This window comes from Hermetia illucens, chromosome 4, assembly GCF_905115235.1.
Source record: "Hermetia illucens chromosome 4, iHerIll2.2.curated.20191125, whole genome shotgun sequence".
Taxonomy (NCBI): domain Eukaryota; kingdom Metazoa; phylum Arthropoda; class Insecta; order Diptera; family Stratiomyidae; genus Hermetia; species Hermetia illucens.
Window position 1 is genome coordinate 30,433,276 of NC_051852.1, and position 20,417 is coordinate 30,453,692.

Sequence of the window (20,417 nt, forward strand, 5' to 3'; positions counted from 1 at the left end):
TGAATGGCCTAAAAGCCGATTGTGATATCGCAGACCAAATATTGTAGGAGTACTTCGAGTGCCTCGAAACCCTTACTAGTGTGCACTAAATGGAAATCTACAAGTCGCTTATGACTTAACTTGCTGATACTGTTGTTTCTGGTAACAACAAATTCGTTCCTGGAGCACAACTGACGTTGGATTCACCACCGTATGTAGAGCACCGCCGCTATTGTTGCTATGCAAAACTCCAACGGGTGACGGAGATTGTGGCAGTGAATTTTTGTTTAATCCTCCACGAACGAGTGCTGCTGGCGGTTGTAAAGATGCTGCTGATGTTGGATTTGTATTTGCTGTCTACTATGCATTCGTGGGGAACCCTCTTGGCAAACAGTTGTTTCTGTCGCAGTGTTTCTCTGTTTCTTTGATGATTTATTGCCAAATCTGGATGCGTTCGGTCCGCGTTTCCTCGTCAGCTCCAGCTTAATTTCCACTGTCTCCATCTGAATTTCTTGATCCTGAATCTGCCTTGACAATTTGACGAGAATCTGGCACGGGGTAGTAGTTTGTGCCCAGAAGTAGACGAGCGCCTCAGGCGAGTCCACATCCTCATGGCCTTTCACTATTATTAAAATATTTGACTAACGATCCCTCTTTCCTTAACAGCCTCTGCTTAACCTACGCAAACGACTTTAAATTGTTTGCCTCTGTTTTGTCTCCACTAGACACTGATTTCTTGCAATCCAATTTAGGCGCTTTGGTGCGTTGATGCTTGTGAGTAAGCTGACACCAGGCCTGAAGAAAGGGGGATAGAAAGGGGGAATTCCCCCAAAGTTTTCTAGGAATAAAAATTTCAATAAAAAAATGGGTAATAACGGTATCCGCATAATTTTCAACCAGGGTCCATATTTCTATTTCCTGGCTGATATTAAATGCCAACAAATGCCATTCAATGTGCTACTCGCTCCAATCCTCTCCAGCCTTGAGCCACCCCGTTAATTTCTAAGCCCCTTGTTGTTGTGTGTTCAAAAAAGGGCATCGTTTCAACTCTTATTTCATCGACATCGCTAACTGTGCTTCGAAGATATCTCGTTTTATCTTCCGTTCGTTTTCCGAATTCACCTCAGTCCAGTCTTCCTTGACGCTCCTCAATTACCTTCTTAGAATCATCCTTGAATGCTGCTTTGTGACTTGTGACTGCCTAGCTCGTGGAGCTGCTCAAATCCTCCTAATCACTCTTCTTTAAAAATTGTTTTCTCAATGTGGACTATCCTTCTCAACTCCGTAGTTTCAACTTCTTTTACCTGGAAGAAGGGGAGTGTGAAAATTGGAGGGGTATCTGTGTACTCCCTCCCGTCGCAAAGATAATAGCTAAAAAAATCCCGAAGCGCATCAGAAACAGGTCAAACACTTGATCGACAGATCGAGAGAAGGCTGGTTTTCACTCTGAATCCTCCTGCATTGACCATATCAACCCCTACGGATCATTTTGGAACAATGTGCAGAGTTTAAGTCTTCGCTGCACCTCTTTTGAGAGTCGTCAACGGGACGCCAACTGTGCCTACCGGTGGACTGGTGGCGGGCGAAGAATACTGAGTTATAACACGGCAATACATCTTCGTCATCTTGAAGCTTTACTAATCCGTTGGGAATGCTCAGAGTTTCAGAGGTACTTCGTCCAAGATGTTATTGTGGCCGTAGGGTTTTATTGTACTTCTTGCCCACCACAAAATGCATACATCCAAACAACTATCCTTGGCCGAAGAGCCCATTACCCTATAAAGGTCCTCTTACAGACCATCTTAACCCTCATTTCTTTGTTTAGTCTCCAATTTAAATTACGATCCAGGACCACATCCAGATAGGGGAAATGTGCCAATCTTTGTCCATTTAGTCGCGGGAGGTGAAATTCGTGTACCCTTGACTTGGTGGTAAATAGCATCGGCATGTTTGAATACACGGCGAGTTCGCGCGTCTTCCAGCCCATACGCACACCTTTTCTAACACGCCCCACCTAATTTTTCTTACAACGGAGCGAAACATCCCTGACCTAGCCGTCGGCACACACATTACAGAGATTGCACCACTCTGGGAGCGCCCTTTCCCCACAGCTCTAAAACGGCCTAAAATACTACCGTGTAGCTAAGAGATAAGCATGAACTGCTAGCCCGTCCTGAATTTTTGTAATAATTCCTTTTGCATTACTTCTAATGTACGCGTAAAAGCTAAACCGCCAGATAATCTCTCTAAAAAATACCCAACCTTATCAGGGAATCTTAGTGTGGAAAGAAAACCGAAAATTATTTTTTAAATAATACTAATTTATTTATTAAAATTTCAATGTATTCACAAAGTTTCTCCAGTAAAATGTCTCTTTTCTCAATTAAAAAAAAAGACGGTAAATTCGCAAAACGTGAATACAAGCACTCTATGGAACATAAAAACAAATAAACTCTTTCAAATTCAATTTGAAACCAAACTGGATGCCAGCATCGGTAACTGACCATAAATCAAGAAAAGACAATTGCACTAGAGAATATTAATATTCACGAAAAACGCCACATATCGGAACGATCAAAAGGATCCTTTACGGAGCGAAAATAATTACCGATTTCATAACCTTAAAAGTAGTTGTAAAGCAATAAAGTTATATCAATAGAAATAATTAAAAAAAAATTACAACGAAATTGACTGTGACATGATATTCATCCCTTCCAGCCGCTCAGACTGCCATTTATCGATTTTTATAGAAGTTACTGATCCTAATGGATCCAAAATTCGTGTGAAGGTGACTATATTAGCCAACAACCAACTTACCCAGCGATAGTGCCTTTTGCACCTATTCCATCATAGATCTCTCGTCCTCCTTTTTTATGAATTTAGCCAAATCTCGCTTCCCTATGAGTGTCTCTGGCCGCTGATTACTTGATTCCGTCGTCTCCCCCATGAACATCATGGATATCGAGCTGATTAAATTTGGCGTTGGATCGGGTTGTATCGATGCTGAATTCCTCTCATTGCTTGGTAAGTTCACCAATGTATTTACACTATTGGCGCTTTGTACTGCGTCTGCATTACTTCCTACAAGTTGATTTCCTGCCGGGCTCCTCCGTTGACCACTTTGGCTCTGGCCCGCCGGTAAATTTTTTGTACTCCTAATAGTTGCTGGAGATCCTCGTTTCAGTTCGATTTTAGCGCTACCAGAAGACATGTTCAGATTCTTCTTCAAATGATTCCCCTTTCTTACTCCCCTGCCCGTCTGCGTCTTAAAGAAAGGAATGTCTTTGAGGATACACCGACGGACACGGAAAGCCGATTGCAGAGATATATTGAACTGGCTTGCAATTTCCGCCCCAGTTGCGCTTCTTTTCGCGAGGAGTGCCTTAGCCCGTTCGAATTTAGCTTCATCCATAGATACTCTGGGCTTTCTTGGCTTCGCACGGCGGGACTCATTCGAACTGTTGATTGAAGATTGCTGCACTTTTTCTGCTGGTGGGGCTACTGTCGATGGTTGGTTTTCACGTAAAGTTCTCTGTCTCTTCTTCTGATAGTGCTCCAATATCTTTTTACGCAGCAGAATTGCGTATTCTTCGGAAACATTGAGTTGCCCTGCTATGTCCTTGACATTGACATTGTTTAGCACTAATGACTTTGCTTGTAAAAGTTTATGCTTGTCCAAATGTGAAAGACTCATAGGTTTTGATGGACTTTCTTCACCACCTGAATTGAGCAATCTGGAAAAATAAATACAAATTACAATAATGAATGATTATCCTATATTTCAAATGGGAGCAATTATTTCGCTCCATTCGCATTACAACCGACTACTTCTGTATTCACTTAAATCAGAGGGTCTCAAACATATTTCGTCTAAACACCCACGTTGATAATCAAATATTTCGTCTTCAGCACCCCCAAATTTGCAATTTTAGATCCTAAAAACCACAATGATCGCATAATCCAATCTGACAACTTTGTGACAAAATGTAAGCCGGGGTTCTTTGCCACTTTTTTCAATTTCATTGCCATCTCCATTAACGTGTGACCAAGCACTCAATACCTTCTTAACACTTGATCAGATCTTCTTCCCTGTTATATCCTCTCCTCTCCTAAATCACCGTATCCCCTATCCCTCTCATTAATGAGCACCTCATTGGCAAATTTGACGCCAATGTCGGCCCTAATTACGACGGTCTTCAAAACTACTTTCTGCTTAAAACTGGTCAGTCCATCTCCCTTCCCCTATGCCTTATTTTCAACAAAAGCCTCCAAGAAAAGCACTTTCCTAGCCTGAGGAAAGACGCTCTCGTCATTCCCATTCACAAAAGTGGTGAACGCACTCTTGCTGAGAATTACGGTCCCACTTCGTTCCTCTCCTCCTCTTCCAAAATGTTGGAGACGTATGTCAACGACTGATTATCTGCCCACTTTGGTCTCCTCATAATGGAAGAGCTGCTTCCATCCACTGCTTCGAACCTGCTCGACTTTACCAATTTTGTCGCCAAATATGTAAATTCACGACAGGAAGGCTATACCATCTACACTGACTTTGCTAAAGCCTTCGATACTGTAAATCACAAGATAACTCTGTCCAAATTCTCGTCTCTAAACGTTCCGATACCATTTCATGGCTTACCTCTTGCCTTTCCAATTGATCCTGTCGCATCTCTTTTGATAGCTGCACATCCCGTTCTTTCTCCCCCTCCTCTGGCGTTCCACAGGGGTCTATTCTGAATATTTTATTATTTTGATGTTTTATCAAAGACTCCCCCCGCCCACCTTCTTACTTGTCCCTATTTCCTCTATGCCGACGACCTTAAGCTGTTTTCTGCTATATGGTCGCCTATAGACTGTGCCTCCCTTCAATCAAACCTAGACACTCTGGTTCGTTGGTGCTCTACTTATGGTTTAGTGCTAAATGAAAAAAAGTGCCACGCTATGTGCTACTCGCTTGAATCCTCACCTACGTCCTCCTCCTACTCCTATTCTCTGTAAGTGGACATTCCTTATCAATCAGAACTCTACTCAAGACCTCAGAATCACTTTCGACAATAAGCCGCGCTTCGACACCCTCCAGGTCACCAATCGAGCAGCCGAATCTTCAGGCTTCATACTTCGCTCATCCTCGGATTTTGACTCCATCCAACCCTCCTTAGTTCTCTTCAACTCCCTCGTAAGAAATACTTTCGAGTACTGCTCCGTGTACTGGTCACCCTCCCGTAACTATGATTGTTTTTACCTGAAATGCGCTTCAGCTCCCTCGACGACTTCCCGAGACGCCTGCACCTCACTTCTACTTCTGCGCCAAGTGCTCTTGGATTGACCCACTCGTCGGGCATCTTGGGAGAGTGGACTCCATTGCATGGCATATCCCGCAACGGAATTATCCTTAATGTGTGAGTGCCTAAATTATGCATGGACCAAGTTTTTCGTTTGAGATAGTGTCAGGCCAGCGTACTCCGACGATACAACGCAGACAGGTATTGACGAAAACTCGATGCTTTTGAGTGATAGTGGAGTCTACCTTCCATGTGCTACTTCCATATAGCAACACAGAAAGAACACTAACAAAAAACAATTCCAACTTGATCTTAGTGTTGAGATCCAGATTTTAGACAGGGCAGCGAAAGAGGATCTAGCGCTGTAAATACATCGGGCAACATTTAGTTCGGTGTGGCCGTCGGCAGAAATCTCACTTCCTAGATATATAAATTGATCAACGCTGTCGATGCCCTGCCTATTCATGCATGTCAGACTGAAAACTTAGGTTTTGTTGCTTTTTATCTGCAGTCCAACTCTACTTGCCTCTTTCCAAATCCAGGACCATTTGGTGAGGGAGCTAACAGATGTCATCAACAGATGTCGTTACAAGTGGAGGAACCTCACCGGATGAAATGCCGTTAAGGACCTTGGTGGAGTGTTCTATCCACCTCTTTAGTTATTCATCATTGTGGATGAGAAGTCGACCATTAACGTCGTTCACAGGATCATTGAAAGATTTCCGACCACATGCAAGCTCTTTCGTGATGCGATTTACAGCTCTGAAATCATTGGGATCTGCGGCCTTTTCCGCTTCGCTGACCAGCGCAATAGCCAATTTTTTTACGACGAAAGATACGCTGAATTTCTCGGAATTTCGCTCGGTATCGGAGTTCGAGTGCGTCACGCCTGCCATTACTCGCAGCGGTCAGTAGAGCCTTCAACCCCTTCTGTTCATTGATCCATTTCCACAAGTCTGCAGTTAGCCAGATCTTATGACACCTTTTCGCGACATGGCCGACAACCTGTGCAGCACCCATGAAAAAGAGCATTTTTGATGGCGGCCCAATGCTGATCGATATTCTCAGGAACGTCACTCAGTAGATCTGTCGCTCGATCAGCAAGATAGCACTCCCATTGTCGGGCGACAGCTGGATCGTGCAAGCGGTCGATGTTGAACTTAGGGGATCACGGCTCCCCAATCCTGCGAGAAGTGGTGATCTCTTCCGAGGCCGATGTGAGCCCCTCTCATGTTACGCACGTCCAGATGATAACTCCTAAATATACTACTGATCCCGAAGTGGTCGATCTAATTGCTTGTACTGTTTCAGTCAGTTGAAACCCAACTGAACTTATAGCAGACTCTGTGCTCGAACAATATGCCACCAATGACTATGTGGTGAAAGTTCAGCAGAAGCATAAATCCACGAATTTTCTACCATTACCGTTACGGTCGCCAAAACCGTGCTCCCCATCACATGTCCGAGCAAAGTGTTGTCAGATCCCACCTTGGCATTCAGATCATCCATCACGATCAGAATGTCACCTTTCCCTTAACCCACGTTTAATTGCTCAAAGAAAGCAACTTTCTCCACTACATCGGAAGTCTCCATTGGTGCGCAGCATTGTACAATTGTAATGATCCTTAACCTAGATGGAAATCTAGCAGTTAGAAGCCTGTCAGAAACCGGCTCCCAGATCAACAGAACGCGCCTTGCTGTAACTGTCAAAGGCAACCCGACACCAGATTCGCGTCTGCTACCACTTGGCTTTTCAGAGTACAAAAGTACATTTCCATAAGAACGGCCGAAGCTAGAGGAGTACTCTCCAGAGCCCCACCATCTTACTTCACTTAGGCCCAAAATGTCCAATTTATATCTCTGGAATTCCCGCTCAAGTTAAAGAAAGCGAGCATTCTGAGGACCCTCACTACCGTTGTCGAAGAGCGTGCACACATTCCACAAACCAATCATAGTCCGTCTTCGATAGGCAAAGATCGTTGTCGTGAAATCCCTATCTGAGGCGTTGTTGACGTTTCGATAGTAATAGAGTTTCAAAATTTGCAGGTCGTTAGCCCACAAATTTCTATCTCTTTTACAAAAAGCAGATGGGGCTTTGGGTTTATTCTTAAGCCCCAACTCCCAGAACGCAAATTGTGCAACGTAAATTCAGCCGTTCCCTATTCTCTAAGAAAAACTTTTCTCGTGTGGACTATCCCTCTCACCTCCGCTTTCTGAACCTCCCCTTCTTACAACAGCGTAGAACCTATCTGAATTTATGTATATTTTTTAAACTTTACTCGGGTCTTATGCACTGCTTCAGATCAAACCACATCACCTGTTGTCCTGCGTCTTATAATGCCCGCAACGCAGCCATTTTCAACTGCTCTTCGCAGAGCTCGAACTCTACTTCCATTCCTTATCCTCTCTCAGTATACGGTAGGCTATATAGGCACAAAAACGTGCATAGAAAATTGCCCAGATAAGGAAAAAACCTTTATATCTGAAGCGCACCTTAATATCCGAGTTTGAGCGAGGAACCAGACGAACGGCTCTCTCAACGCGGCTGCCGCAAGCCAAAATGATTGCGACGTGCGCCTCTTCTCCTGGCTGCGTTTTCTTCTTGAAAGAAGGGCTTTAATCGGGCCAAGGAGACCCTCTTAAGCGTGCCCCCGACGACCTGATGCCGAGAGCAGGGTCACTGGGGAGTCTCAGGTCCTCTCCGTATACTAGCTCCGCGGGACTTGCAGCAAATTCTTCGCGATTAGCTGTTCGAAGTCCACGTAGAATGAGTGGCAGGACCTGCGACCAAGAAGGGTCGCCCTGAGCCATTATAGCAGCCTTCAACGTCCTGTGCCACCTTTGAACATCCCACTGGATTGCGAGTGGTACGCGGTTGCCCGGAAACGTTTAAAGCCAAAGAGTCTGCCCAACTCTGAGGAAAGAGACGGCTTAAACTGCATTCCCTAGTCGGTGGTTATAATTGCCCTCACATCAAAGCGTAGAATCCATTGTCGACAATGGACGATATGTCCTTCGAAGGTATCGCCTCATGCCACCACGTGAACCTATAGATGATTGTGAGGCAATACCTGAAACCGTGAGAGTCTCGCAAAGGGCCAACGATGTCGAGGTGAATTGATTAGAAACGCTTGGTGGACCGAGGGAACACTCCTACCTTTTTCCTCATATGATTTGCAGTCTTGCACTTCTAGCATGCGATGCATTGTCTGGTCCAAAAGTTAATGTCCCCGTTCATGGACGGCCTGAAATACTCTACGGTGACTACGGTTGTCCGAATGCTGGGTGCGCCAGTTCGTGAACGGCGTTAAATACTTCCTTTCGGAAATCAACCGGAATATATGTCCTCGGTTCCTTGCCTGAGGTCTTGCAGTATATATTGTTGAGCGGAACATTGGAAACTCCATAAATGTGTATTTGGAGCTGGTCCTCAAGCTCTGAAGGACTGCTTCGTCTTTCTGTGCCTCGGCGATTGCTGGAAAATCTACGGTGGCGGAACTCAAGTGCCGAAGTTGGGGAGAGGACGCTTTGTCGGGCTTTTGTTTTAAAGCAAAAGTCAGTTGGTTATGGTCGTGCATTCAAGGGAATACCGGAAGTATTTAATTGCAAGGTGTGCGGCTAATAATTCCCGATCATAGATGCTGTAGTTTCGTAGAGCGGGATTCAGCTGTTTGGAAAGAAACTCAACGACTGCCAGATTTGATTCACTTTTTGGTAAAGAGTAGCATCTGCGGCAACGTCTGAGGCGTCGACGAATACAGCTAGGGATTGCATCTTTCTGAGAGAATGCCGGAAGTGAAGCATTCACCAGCTGTTGCTTGGTGGTTTCAAACGCCTGGACAGCCTCTGGGAATTACACAATCAGGCGAGAGTCTTTCGTTTTCGGCCCAAACAAGAAGCCGTTAAGGATCGACTGATGGTGCGCGACTTTAGGCAAGAAACAACGATAGAAGCCTAAAGTAATCAAAAACCTTCTCAAATCCTTAAGTTTTTTATTGGTTGCATCTTCACTGGATCCGGTCGGATGACTTGACGGGTAATCCGGCCGAGGAATCTCACCTACGATTGCATTTCTCAAAGTTAAACACAAGACCGACCGAAAAAAATGAACTCTATGAAAAATGCACTCGAGGTGCTCTAAATGCTGGGACTCAGAGGGAAACGCGATCAGAACATCATTTAAATAAATGAAACAGAAGTGGAGATTTCGCAGCACAGAATGAATGAATATACGATGGGTTTGCGCCGCATTGCATAGTCCGAAAGTCATCCTAGTGGAATCGAAGAGTCAAAAAGGTGTGCATATTGCCGTTTCCAGAATGTCTTCGGGAGCTACAGGGATTTGATGGTATGCCTTGAAAATGCGCCAGTTTGCGATAGAGTGCGCAAAACCGTGGATGATTGGGATGGGGTATCGATCCCCAAGGTTGCCATTCTCCATTTAGGGGCTATGTGAAATGGCAAAGACCAACAACTGTCTGAATGTCTTCAAATGCCCTGCTTAAGAAGTTCTTCGAACCCTTCCCGCGCAACTGCGAGCTTTCCCTCGCCTCCAATGTGTTATCGCCCACTTTGAGAAAGATTGACTTAAATGATAAACGACAGGACATTAACCGTTTTTGAAATAGTAGAGAAAAAGAAATAATTTACATTTATTCAACTCAAATGAGCTTCTGTCTAGTTAATCTCTTCCAAAGCAACAAAACAACCACTCACCTGTTGATTTTCATTTGTTGAATTGTTCGACAACGTCCTCGATTGTGCCATCCAAGATGATAACCCGACGGGAAGGACTCACCGCAAGATGCACACTTTACCTCCAATTTTCTTACCTTCGGTGGTTCCCTGAAAACGGCAGATTTCCACATAATTTCCCAAGCAATCATCAAAAAAGGAAAACTTACGGTTTCTCAACTGGAGGAGGATCAGTTTCACACACTCGCTTACGTATATGTTTGTCAAGGAATCGTTTAGCTGAGTAAGTTCGATGGCATTTGACGCATTCAAAAGCTGGTTGTGCGCCCGGATGGACAGTGTCCAGATGGTGTTTGAGTATGGTCTTCATTGCAAAGAATTCTTGACAAACATGGCATTGATGTTTACTTGCAATTAATGCAGAGGGGACTGAACTTCCTTCAGTGGTTTGACTAGCAAGTGATGTGACATTGGCGATTTTCAACTGCTTCGATGTCCTGCTATTTTTTGGCGTACCAGGAGCGCTACTTTCTGATGCTTGTGGGGAACTGGTGGTTTCTTGTGCTTTTTTGACGACCCTTAATGAGCTGCTTGATCGCGAGGATCTTAGAATTTTAATCGGAGACGAGTCGCTGGAAGCGACATTTTTTCCGATTACAATCCGGAGAGATCGTTTTTTTTCGACCACGTCTTCGTCTTTTGTCATTCTTTGCCGAAGCATTTTCAGCAGGCGTAGAATTCAACGATGTTGTGGAGCTTATTAGCTGTGTTTCAATAGATCTGCTTTCTTTTGGTGTGATAGTAGCGAACGGTGAACTCTCTACTGAAATATCACCCTGTCTAGAGCGTAGGGACTTCAATGGGTGAGAACTTTCAAATATTGGATTCTTTTCAGCTTCGACGTCAGTTTCGTTGTGACCCAAAGGGGTAGAAGCATTACTGTGGGCATTTATAATGCTTGCTTCGATTATGTTCCGGAAAAATTTATCGGAATCTTCGCACTTTTGTTTTAACGCTGCAGCATTGAGGACATCTCGGGCACATACCATGCAAAGTTTTTGCGGCAATTGATCACTTTCTTCAATCTGTGGGAAAAATATAAAGAAATTATTGCAAAAACATTATCTTAGCTAGGAACACAAGAAGAATACGGATATGTCTGACAAGGCTGAATGGTGTCTTCATGATAAAATATTGCATCATGAATACGTGATGAACTTTCATTCCAATATATTTTTGAACGTTCTTGATATCACACAAAAATCCGATGCCAATAAGGGATTATCTTGAAGGATATATCCATAAGCAAGAGGCAAACGGCAAACTGATAGTCCTCATAGTACGTCATTAGTCCCTTTCCATGCCCATTGGCTCATTATTTAAAAAAACGCACAAAATAGCCCATGAGTAACGTTTATTTTCGGCCAAATGGCTGAATGGGCATTTAAAATGAAACTCCAGAGTCGACACGATGATTCTCCCTAAGATTTCCTATTGAAGTTCTTTGGCAATCACAAAAACTCGTCCCATCCGGTGGCCTAACAAGAAGGTGGAAAGATCTGCACCGCAGTGGAAAAGGAATTACTTTTTGTAGAGTCGGCCAATAGAGAAAAATCAGCTACAGGCCCAGGCAGAAGTGAAGAGACAAGTAGGAAGTGACTTAGATGGTTGCCCTTCACGCCTCAATAGGGTATAGCGCGTCAAACACACTATGCGCCAACACTCGCGGTTACCTGAGATACGCTTCAGCTTCTACACGGCTTCCCGAGACGCTCGCATTGTTCTGTGTCAAGTGCCTGGTGCTCAGAGGTGGCGGTGAGGAAGACAGGGCGGCAAATCTGTCGGCCAAACCAAAACCAAGTGGCCGAGGAGAACCCCCATAGTAGTGGCACCGGGAGACGCTGTACTCTCCATGTGAAATTGGGCGGTTATTAAGGAGGAGAAAGCCCAAGTGAACAGCCAACCTTTTCAAATCTGAATAAATAGAAAGCCCCTGTAGGCACTGGAAAAGGCAGACTATGAAGTGCGATTTGGAGTCGAGGACGAAAAGGTGAATGATGTTCCTCTCCGCGAGACTCCACCACGACATAGATTCAGTCGATACCGTCCGACGGAAACCGATAATCCCTCACGCCGACGGTAGCGCAGATAAATCTGCAGTACTTGAAGTGTGACTCAGCTAATCTGCTGGGCTTCCTCCTAAAGGAAAACATCAACATAGTATTAATACAAAACCCCTGGCTTGGAAGAGGAACTCTAAAGTATAGTTTATTCCAAACCACAAGGAACACTGATCGAGGCGGACCTAGAGCATGTATCCTCCCCAAAAATAGCCTGCATATTTCTCTTCACAGACTTTCTTCAAACTGGAATAGGCGTTTATATCAGATCGATCATCGGAGATCTTTGATATCACCCTACTTACCAAAAACGAGAGTTTCAAAGTGGAGAGTGTCTGACTAAAGATCCTTCTCAAATCACGGTTGGATACTTTTTCATCCGAATTTCGCTGAAAAGGTCTCTATCAAGAACAAAGAAAGAATCGGTGATATTAGGAAATCAGACCAACTAGAGTCAAAAGATGCGATTTCGGAAAGTTTTTCGGAACCACCTGCAGTCTCATGCCCGGCAAATATAGCAAAAAGACGACCGTGGTGGAATGACGATCTAACCAACCTCAGGAAGCTGACCAGGGAGTTCTTCAATTTCAGATATAGGAACAAATATTAACAGCCTGAAAAGCTACAAGTCGGCCATCAAGATTGCCAGGCCCTGGCTGAACTATTTTCAGAACATATAAAGCACTAACGAGGATGCGAGACTCAGTTAAATCCTGGCCTTTTTTAAAGAGTCGGAAGGCGCCTGGACGGCATCTTTGGTGAGACGGTGTTAGTACGCTCATACTTCACCAGCGAGGAGATGAGTCACAACTTTGTTTTGAGGACATGCAGTTGTTAGTTTATCAGATCTGTAATTTCCGAGGATAAAATCGGCTTGACTATATATGGCGCCCAGACGACATAATGCCAATCATGTTTCACAAACAGCAAGAAGGGATTGTGTCGTGGCTTATCGAGATTTACCAGAGCTGCCACTTTGAAATACATACCACACTGTTGAAGACGCGTGCGCGTGGTTTTCATACCGAAATCGGATAGACGCGATCATTATTGCACGAAAGACTTTCGATCAATCAACCTCAACTCTTTCGTGTCAAAGAGCCTAGAACGCGTCTTGAACATTCGTTTAAGAACTGTTATGGATCGGTCACTACAGTACAAGCAATATAGTCTAGCTGCCTTCTTGGATATAGACGGAAGCATTTAACAATCTTAGTACCAAACCCATCGAGGAAGCTTCAACCAGAGTAGAGAGGTTGATATTAATGGCTGAAATTCTAAGTGTATTGGACAGGACCGGGGAGGTTTTGGTATCAGGAATATTTCCTTCCATTATGAGTGGAATCATGGAGGGCGTAAAGTATTTGGATGTGATCCTGGATCCTAAATTAAATTGACAAGTGAGTTCTTGTCAGTGCGATTTACATCGAAGACGCTTCTCTCGCAATTTATCTCATATTCTCATTTCGGATGTAATCATGGGTTATTATGCCACTAGTTCAATATAATTTATTCGTCTTCATTACCACGAGGCGCCGTTCATTGCCTTTTCTAATCGACCAATGCTCAGAACCAGTGAGGCTGCCAGGGAGGGCGACTGCGATAAATTTTGGATTTAAGGCGTTCGTTGATACGTCAGTCATAAAGAGCGACAGTTGAGGAACGATACTTCATCCAAGTTGCGCTGGTGTATGAATGAATTTCATAATGCTGTTCACTTTTGTGTGATACCATACCCAGATATTTAACTCGCTCAGTTCTAGTTCCTGACGGAATTCACCCACACACAGGCATGGTTGAAGCGATAAAAAACGTTCCCCTGCCAACCACGGTGAAGGATCTGTGAAAGATCTTGGGCATGTTAAACTTCTATCGATGATTCTTGCCCAAGGCCGCTCATCACCAAGCGAAGCTCATTGCTGAATTGTCTGGGCCCAAAATCAAAGACTCCCGCAATCAAAAACCAGTTTGCTGTACTACTGGCATTTCCTAGGCCAGATGCACCCCTAGCTGTGTTCGTCGATGCCCCAGACATAGCGATAAGCACCGCTCTTCATCAGCGAGTGAATCAAACCGTTGAGCTTCTTTTCGCAACAACCCAACCCAGCCCAACGTAGCTACAACACGTACGATCGTGAGCTACTTGCCGCGTACCTCTCCATTAAATACTTCCGCTTCTCCCTTGAAGGCGGGCCATTAACAGTGTTCACGGACCACAAGCCCCTTACTTTCGCGCTTAAACAAAGCCCGACAAAGCATCTCCTCATCAACTTCGGCAACTGAGTTGCATCAGTCAGTTTACTTCCAACATCCAACATGTGTGTGGAGAAGACATCGTCGTTGCAGACGCTTTGTTTCGAATCTCGGAGATCACAGTCCCCACCGCGGTCGATTATACGACAATCGCCGAGGCGCAGAAAGACGACGCAGAGCTTCAGAGCCTGAAGACAAACGCTAAATACAAGTTCGAGGAGTTTCCTATTTTCGGCTCAAAGTCCTAATTACTCTGCTAGACCTCAGATAAAGGACCTAGATCATTCATTCCGGCCGATTTTCGCAAGGAAGTATTTCACGCAGTACACGATCTTGCGCACCCAGGAATCAGGACGACGAATCGGTTAATCACTGCAAAATACCTCTGGCCGTGCATGAACAAGGACGTAAACTCTTGGGCCAGACACACCATCTACCTCGACACCATTGGCCCCTTGCGAGACTCGCACGGATACAAGTATTGCCTCACAATCGACAGGTTTACCCGGTGGCCTGAAACAATGCCTTTAACTGACATTATGGGTATGATCGCTGTTCTTGACTTTCCTCCTCCTACTCGACTTCCGCTCACCGAGAGGAATTCGCGGAGATGGCATACGGGGAGAATCTGCGGCGCCCTGCCGACCCTGTGCTGGATATTAGAGCAGGTTTACGTGACTCCACCATGCTGCGCCTGCTCAGGGACGCGGTTTCAAAACTGCAGCCGATTCCACCTTCACGACACACGGCGCCGAATTTCAAAACCCCCAGGGACCCCGAGACATGCTCACTCTTCAGAGCCCGCTGCATCCACCATACGTTCTTTAAAGTCCAAGAGCGACGGGAGCACTCCTCCAAAGCTCGATGTTCGGAGCGAGCTCAAATGGGTCTCCTTTTCGAAGCTGAAGGCCTTCGCCGAACCCGGGGATGGGGAGGATCATGGTTTCCGTGGTGCCGCGATTTGATGACGGATTCTCGAACAATGGCCCAAAATAAGAGTAAAATAAAAAAAAAATCTTTCGTTTTCGAAATATGGAAGGTTGAAGTTTTCGAATTGGCCCCTAGCCAAAACATGTACTTCGTCACGGTTCCAGTAGCTACGGGATTTGATGATAGATTCTCGTAAAATAAAACAAAAAAAATAATGTTTCGGCATTTCGGTTAGGTTTCGAAATTTCAAGATTCCCGTACAAAGCAGCAGATATACAATTATTGCAGATGCAGCAGTAAATAACTCTGCGGGGAGATCGTCAAGCCCAGCGGCTTTACTCCCTTTGAGTGAATTGATGGCCGAAATGAGTTTTCTGCTGTTGTTACGCTGACTAACCTTTTCAGCCACAAGAAAAGGATCCTCACCGAATGTCGTACGGTTAAGAATCGTTGAGAAGTGTTCTGTCAACCGCTTCAATTCCTTCATAGAACCATCGAAAGAATTTTCGGCCACATGCAAGCTGTTTCTCTGCTCCATACACTTCTGAAATCATTGCGTTCTGTGGCATCTTCCGCTTCCTTGAACAACGCAATAGCAAATTCCCTTTTGTAACGGCGCACACAACGCGCAACTTCCCGGGTTTTCGCACGGGATCGGAGTTTGAGTCCATCATATACTATTACTTGATTAATAATAATAGGATTTGCACCAAACTTTAGAATAGCATGTTTTCTCTGGTTATATATGGCGGTACACCTACGTTAAATTTGAAAAAAATTTTATACTTCCTAACACTCCGCTTTCTTCTTAGCAACCAAAATGAAGATCTGTAATGTAAAGTACTTATCGATTTTCTTTTTTTTGTACTCAACATTCAAGAAAAGAAAGTTGGCATTACTCCTTTCCCGCTTGCGTTCATGGGAAACCTCAATTTAAACTTGAAATGAAATTGTACCAATGTCATTCACTGTATATGGTAGGGCTCATATTTTCAACTCCTCCCCTTCCCCCCACCAAGGTATGTGTCAACATATGAAGTGGCCGCTCCGAGGAGCCCAATTAGCGCTTTGGTGCACCGTTTTGATGCCACAAACTCCTAAGATCGTAACTACTGTTGTGAGAGCAAAGATGCAGAGTCTAGCCGGTTTAGATCTTCAGAGAGCCAGCCCGTAGCATTCACGGAGGAAAGCAGCTCTCCTACCCTGCAGCCAGGACTCTCTCTGAGGTCCCCAAAGAATGGTTTACCCAGTGGCCGCAACCTCACTTTAGCTAGAGCTGAGCAATCGTAAAGAAAGTGCATCAGGGTTTTCCTTTTTTCTCCGCAGCTTCGGCAATGCGAATTGTAGGGTATGCCGAACCTGGCGGGAGGAATCAGTGCCTCGTGCAGACCGCTGTGATCTTGGATGCATTTGCACGCTTTTGACACAGGAGATCTCGTGATTGGGGTATATTATAAGCGGGCCGAATTCTCCTTGATTCGGCACAGCTGGTAAGTCTTCGCCATCTAAGGCCCGCGGCTACCAGTTAGTGCGAGTAGACTCCACCCGTGACAGCCGCCAACACCGACTGTATTCACCGAAGGGCTGCCAAGAGCAGAGCCTCGCCTGGCCAATCCGTCAGCCCGCTCATTCCCCTCTATGCTGCTATGCCCGGGCATTCAGAGGAGGGTGACCTTAAGCGTGCCGCCCTGACGATTCAGCGCGTCTCTGCACTGCCCCACCAGCCTGGAAGATGTCGTTGCTGAGTACAAGCCCTTGATGGCCGCTTGGCTGTCGGTCAGAATAGCTATGTTACGCTTGGGGCTCGAATCTCGCTCCAGCCATCGACAGACTTTCAGTATCGCCAGTACTTCCGCTTGGAATACACTGGCGAAACCTGGCAGACCATACGACTTGGATACACTGTGTGTATTCGAGAAAACCCCGCACCGACTCCACAGCCCATCTTTGATCCATCGGTAAAGAATACTGAGAAAACGCGCCGCCGGTCTTCCACTTTGCCCTGGTTGGAAAGTCCACAGCAAAGTTTCTCATAAAATTCAGCTTGGCGTGTGGCAGAGTCCGTGGGGAATGCCCAGAGTAGTGGCATAGATCTCTGGAAGCTTGCGGAGCTGATATTACGAAATCGGGTAGAACATAAGGTACATCTCAAAATCCGCGCTGTGGTGACTGGTGAACCATTATGGCGATAAGCAGTGACCCTTTGTTGGATATAGGAAGTAACCTAGAACAAAGATTTAGTCAAGGAAGTCAATGAATGAAAAGAAACTACGATGCAGAATGTAAGCAGAGACGCCATCCACGACAAATTGCCGCATCTTTTGGACCTTGGATTTAACCAAGGCCTATCACCAAATCTCTGTAGCTCCAGAAGACATTCCAAAGACGGCAATATGCACACCCTTTGGACTCTTCGAGTTCACACAGATGACGTTCGGGTTATGCAATACGGCGCAAACCTTTCAAAGGTTCATTCACTCGGTCCTGTGAAACTTCGACTTCTGTTTCGTATATTTGGATGATGTTTTGGTCGCTTCTTCCTCAGAGTCGGAGCACTTAGCCCATCTCGAATGCATTTTTCAACGTCTCCTTGAGGCCGGTTTACTCCTAAATGTTGATAAATGCAAGTTTCTCCAAACACAGGTGAGATTCCTCGGCCACTTCATTTCCCCTGACGGCATACAGCCCGACCCAGACAAAATGGAAGCAATTACAAGCTTTCCGCGTCCGAAAACTGTGAAGGATTTGCGGAGGTTGTTGGGCATGTTAAACTTCTATCGCCCAAGGCCGGCCAAAACCAGTCCGTTTTGAACGGGTACTTATCTGGCCCCAAAACTAAGGACACACGAGAGATCGTGTGGTCTGAAGAGACTGTCCGCGCGTTCAATAAATCCCGACAGCAACTGGCTGAAGCTACACTCTTGGCATTTCTTCTGCAAGATCCACCTCTAGCCGTTTTTGTTGATGCCTCTGACACCGCAGTAGGTGCTGCTCTTCACCAAAAGGTGATCCAAGTCTGGCAGCCGTTGAGCTTCTTCTCCAGAAAATTAAATCCCGTTCAACGGAACTACAGCACCTACGATCGAGAACTGCTCGCCGCGTACTTGAGCATTAAGTACTTCCGCTTCTCCCTAGAAGGCAGGCCGTTCACAGTGTTCACGGGCCATAAGCCTCGTCAGCTTCGACAAATGAACTTTATAAGCCAGTTCACATCTGACATAGAGCACTTGTCCGGCAAGGACAACATAGTGGTTGACGCTTTGTCCCGTGTCTCCGAGGTTAACATCCCCGCCTCACACGATTTCTCGGATATCGCCAAGGCGCAGGTAGATAACGCAGTACTTCAGAGCCTCAAATCCAAACCCAAATATAAATTTTGCCCATCTTCGGCTCGAACCTCTCTCTCTGCTACGAGTACTCGGAAAAGGGACCCCGGCCATACATCCCGGGCACCTTTCGCAAGGAAGTGTTCCACGCGGTTCACGACGTAGCACATCCAGGCATCAGGACGCCAAATCGGTTAGTTACCGAGAAATACTTCTGGCCCTCCATGAACAAAGATGGCAATTCCTGCGCCAGAGAGCGCATCGTATGCCAGAAGTGCAAAGTCACGAGGCATGTAAGGAAAGAAGCGGTTCCACACCATACACCTCGTCATCGTGGGCCCTTTGCGAGACTCGCACGGTTTCAAGTATTGCCTCACAATCATCGACAAGTTTACGCGGTGGCCCGAGGCAATACCTCTGAAGGACATCAGGACGCAATCTTGCGCTGAAGCTCTCTGTCGCAAGTGGATCCCCCGCTTTGGTGTCCCTGCAGTGATCATCACTGACCAGGGAATGCAATTTGAGTCCACCCTTTCCTCGGAGTTAGGCAAACTCCTGGAATTCAAAACGCCAGCGGACCACGGCATACCACACGCAATCCAATGAGATTCTAGAGCGTTGGCACCGGACCCTGAAAGCCGCCATTATGGCTCGCGACGATCCGTCCTGGCCTCAGGTCTTGCCTGTCGTCCTAGTTGGCCTCCGAACAACCCGCCGAGAGGAATTTGCTGCCAGCCCCTCGGAGCTGGTAGACGGGGAGAACCCAAGGCTCCCAAATGATCCTTTCTTCGACAGGAGATCGGGTCTCACAGACTCGGGATTGCTACACCTGCTGAGCCTCCATACGAACGCCCGTACCATGTTCTCGAGCGGGGAGAGCATTTCTTCCAGCTCGAGATCGGGGGGCAGAAAAAGGCTGTCTCCTATCCAGGATGAAGCCCGTTTGCGCCCTAAATTAACGTCAAGTTCGCTTCACCGTATGATGGGGAACGCATCTGGGAGCGGAGTGATGTGGCGCAGCGGGGGACAGTGGCCACCACCGGTGTTCTCCGTGGCGGAGTAGGCCGTGATTTAGAAAATAACAATTGAATTTAAAAGCCCCACGAACGCAGGGACGGCCACGCGTAATAACCCCAAAAACCTGGCGAAAATGTTAAACAAACCTTCCCCATTTGCCGCTTTTTCTCAGTTTTGTTATGGTCATAATTTTAGGAAGTCATGGCCGATACACCTCGAGCCCATTTGCACTTTCCCTTTGGGAATCCACAGACCATCTCCTCGCATGATGTCACTGTATCCTAATCTTCAGTTGAAAGCATGGCCATTATCACGATCGAGCACTTTCCTATCGACGCCCTTATCAGATTCCATCGCGCGCGTTATGAATCAAACGAACGAAAGCAAATTGGTCTTTGATACTCCATCACAGGCGGCACCGCCGCAATTGGAACCACTTTTGTCACCACAAATACTCAACGGAACGCACGCTTGCTCCACAAACGTCACACATCAACATTTATTTACCTGAACATTGGCAAACGACACAATCTTTCGCCAAAGGGCATCGCCGCCGAAAATTGGTAGCAACATTGACGACTCCGTGATGCAAATGCGGCACAGACGCGAGTTCTCCATTGTCATGATTACCCCGAAAACACCCGGTCAGTTGGTTCTTGAATGAATTCAACCGTCGCGTAGTGAAATCCGACGCTGCGAAGCCTCAATAATATTCGAAAACTCGTTTTGCCATCGAATAAACTAAATATTAATCGCTACCCGACATTTATGAATGAAACAAGTGAAAAACACCGACAGCGGATGAAATGTCAACATTG

At 45.8% G+C, this 20,417-nt stretch overlaps 1 protein-coding gene across 1 annotated transcript; it reads right to left on the minus strand.

Annotated features, from left to right (window-relative positions):
- Positions 1-2,301: 2,301 nt before the first annotated feature.
- LOC119654931 lies at positions 2,302-20,398 on the minus strand. Its single transcript, XM_038060583.1, has 4 exons — positions 20,107-20,398; positions 10,163-11,038; positions 9,975-10,103; positions 2,302-3,713 (listed from the first exon to the last, which is right to left on the minus strand). Exons 2-4 carry the CDS (start codon positions 10,672-10,674, stop codon positions 2,819-2,821), a joined length of 1,536 nt encoding a protein of 511 aa, XP_037916511.1. The 5' UTR covers positions 10,675-11,038; positions 20,107-20,398; the 3' UTR covers positions 2,302-2,818.
- Between the last annotated feature and the right edge of the window lie 19 nt (positions 20,399-20,417).